General features: G+C 36.9%; 1 protein-coding gene across 1 annotated transcript in view; it reads right to left on the bottom strand.

Moving 5' to 3' along the window:
• Positions 1-385: 385 nt before the first annotated feature.
• Positions 386-3584, bottom strand: part of TMEM87A (transmembrane protein 87A) — a gene marked incomplete at its 5' end in the record, with an annotated part of 22486 nt that continues 19287 nt past the window's right edge. Inside the window, 3 exons of the mRNA XM_009704581.1 lie at positions 386-728; positions 1090-1120; positions 2409-2464. Coding sequence (XP_009702883.1) covers positions 687-728; positions 1090-1120; positions 2409-2464 — 129 coding nt within the window. The remainder of the gene's footprint in view (positions 729-1089; positions 1121-2408; positions 2465-3584) is intronic.

Raw genomic sequence — 3584 nt, 5'->3', positions numbered from 1 at the left:
ACCACATTGCCGGCAATGAGATGTGCCACAACAGCAACTGTTAGCTCTATGCAGCTGTTACGTACAGGTCAATGGCATTTAAAATAGAAAATCTTTCTTACACAGTGTTATGAATAAAATTGCACTTGATTTTGTTAAAAACTCATATCACTGTAACTTTTCCAAATATTTCCTTTCTGGCATCTTAATTTTCTTCATTAACAGGAGCTTCTCTCTAAAAACCTTTCATTCATGGACACATGACATACAACAGCAGTAAGCCATTATCTATCAGACAATGGGTCTGGTGTTTCTTCAGTGCTTATTTCTATCTGTCCCCACCCTCCCCCCAAAAAGGTACAGGCAGTTCACCTCTAAGTGTCAATTGTAACGTTGAAATATAAACTCCTCAAGCAGACATTAGGAATTTTAGTTTCACAGATTAAATATTTGAAAAGTTACAGAAGGTGCAGGAATAGTACACATTTAAATTGCTTAAAAATCCAAACTTGCAGCAACTTTGTAAATCCAAATTTCCAAAAGGTTTATACTGTCCTTGTGAACTTCTTCCAAGCAGGACGCCTTCATGACAATAAAGCATCAAACTTCCAAGTCTGGGATCAAGAAACAAATCAGCAGGATGCACTTGTTCCACCAAGCAACTTTAAAAGAGGCGTCTCCACTTCCAATAGCAAAAAGCTATTCCTTCATTCCATTTTGGACCTTTCAAAGTGTGTAATCATTCTTTCCTAGAAGAAAGAAGATACCCAATGTTGTCATTTCCCCCAATAGGATCACATTATTCAGAAATAAGGTGGTATGCTTTGCACATTCCCAACAAATGCACACTCATATGCATTTTAAGTGAGGAGTCCAACTTAGACAGCAGATATACCACTTATCATAGAATACACATTTAGAATACATATTTGATATTCTAAGAAGTGGTATCATGGTTATCCCCGCTATCCTTGCCCTCCTTGTAGTATTTTACTGCTGCACTGGCATCATCAGAGAGTCCGGTTCTAATAAGCCAAGTCCTCAACAGCTGATTCACGACTCCTTTGGCATGTCAGAAGATTAATTTGAACTGAAGATTTGTTTACTGACCTCATCTGAATCCAAAAGAGCTGGAAGAGCACTGCAGGGGTGGGGGGAAGAGGAAGAAAAAAAAAAATTTGTTAAGAGAATTAGAGCAGCTACTGAGAGCATATTATTGACAACCACTTTCAGCCTTATGTTGCACCTTAAGCTTTTTAGGGCACAGGAGAGCAATAATGAAGACAGACCTCCCAATTAAACAGATTAGAGAAAGACACACAAAAGAGGAAGAGCCCAAGGAGTATCCTCAATGACCTTCACAGTTTTAAAATTCTTTTTTTCTAAGCTTCTCATTACCAACTGACCAATTTCAAAGTTGCTGTGAAATAAGCTGCATCATTCATAAGGGAATACCGCCGAACTACACTGAAGACATTTACAGTATGGGACCATATTGTAAAAACACATCCCAGAAATCAAACAAGTTACTCTGGTACCGTAGCCTTTTCAGCTACAATGGACTGACAGTCTACTGGCATCTCACCTCTTCACAACCCTGATCATACTTTCAGGAACAGAAAACCCTGCAGCAGACTACCTCAAAGTGCTCTTTCCTAGCTTATATCAGTCTAGTCCTTGCTTTCTGAAGGAATCCTACCATTCTTCAAAAAAAAAAATAAGCACTAGAACTGGGAAAAACAAATTCAATTCAGAAAATGCACTTTTTCATCCTCTTGAAGCTTCACTTTATTTCTTGTCTTCAACTAACTTCAAGCGGAGTTCTGTACTTAAATCCAGAGCCCCTGCCAAAATTACCTGTTCAGATTTGTGAACGTAATTAATCTGTCAACTTCTGTTTTGCTATGAAAAAATGTAGACACAGACACTGTCATTTTTAGGATGTAAAAGTTATTAAAAGTAGAATAGATATGGACTGCGTACATAGCTGACTATATTGCCAGAACCATAAAAATGACTCGGACATTCAAATAAAGTTGAGAGCTAAATGACATTATTCAGTGATTTACATTCAGCAAGATACCTAAAGGACTTTTCAGAGCACTAAACAGAAAGAGAGAGTTGGTTGGTTCTTTGTTTTCTGGATTTAGTTAGTTAGTTTTAACTTCACTGAAGTGCAGACAAATCAGTCTGTAGTTTCACAGTCCAAGACTGTGTTCCTTAAGTCAGTATGCGGTCAAGTGGCATGAACCATAAGTCTGACAGTGCATAAAGCCAAGTGGAAGCATGCTAAGAAGTCAGAGGCCAATTCCAGGCTGAACTCAGTATCTGCTCATGTAAGCACAGCACACAAGTTATAAGGCATTCTAATATATTTGCGTTCCTTTGTCCAAGGAATCTGCTTTTATTGTGACTATAAAAATACTCACACATCTGTCACTGACGAGGGAACATTCTCCTCTACCCACTTCAGGTCATCATCCTGCTACAAGTACAGAAATTAAATGGAAAACAAAAGTCACTTTTCCCAAAATGCTGTCACATTTGAGCCTCTTCTCAGCCTACTTGACAAAAACCTATGTATTTATCATATCAGTTCAAGAAAAACCCCATCTTCAACTTCATTTCTGGATTATGGAAAACACATTCCAAGAAAAAAGGGAAAAAAACCAAACAAAAACCCACCAGTAACTTACTGTCAACTCTGTAATAGTCTAACAGTGACTAGGGAAAAGCAGGCCCTCAGGACACTGGTTATTTACAGAACCTAGTTTAGTCTCCCACGAAAGAACACTATCTTTAGAAGATGTTATAGATGAAAAATTATTATAAAAAGCACAAGCTAGATTTTGAAAAGGTAAGTTAAACTGTACTGTCAGGATTTCGCATTTCTATCTGATGAACACTCCTTAATTCACAACACAAGCACAATTGTTTTGAAGTTGGAGAACTGACCATTTCTATTCCCCCCATTCCCAAAACAGAAAAGTTTGATTTTCATGTTATCCTCAGATAAGTACAAGGTTGCAACCAACCTTTGAGAAAAACAATGTTAACAAAAATATTACTGCTATCATCATGAATTCCTACAGGTTCTTTCTACTTTTAAATTTATGTACGAATTCCATGAAAAGATTTGAGACACATTTTCTACCTCCTAGCTGAATGAGAAACCACCTCTGCTTATAAGCCACATGGAAAAAATGCAGCTATATTAAAGATGTTCCACCCAAACTGTTTAGATTGCTACATAATAATATACACATCACCCCATTCAAGTAATGAATCACAAAGCTCAAAATTAGAAGGCAATTAATTTATTCAAAATATGGCTCAGCCTCCCTTCTAGCCTGACAAGCTTGTTAAAATAATGTATTATTCATTATCAGAATGTAGTATAAAACAGTTCTATCTATACTGGATTGTGCAAACATTCCTAAAGAACAGACTGAATTTTAAAGCTTCCATTGCACTATCAGGAAGTTAGACAAAAAACCTTCATTTACTTTCTTTTCAGAATTACTGTAAACATAGGATACTTTACTGACTCCCACTCTGGAGCAAAACAGGGAACTCATATTTATAGGCTGAACACTTTGCATATT

Source organism: Cariama cristata, unplaced genomic scaffold, assembly GCF_000690535.1.
Source record: "Cariama cristata isolate BGI_N322 unplaced genomic scaffold, ASM69053v1 scaffold38897, whole genome shotgun sequence".
NCBI lineage: Eukaryota > Metazoa > Chordata > Aves > Cariamiformes > Cariamidae > Cariama > Cariama cristata.
This window is presented reverse-complemented; position numbering and strand designations above follow the sequence as displayed.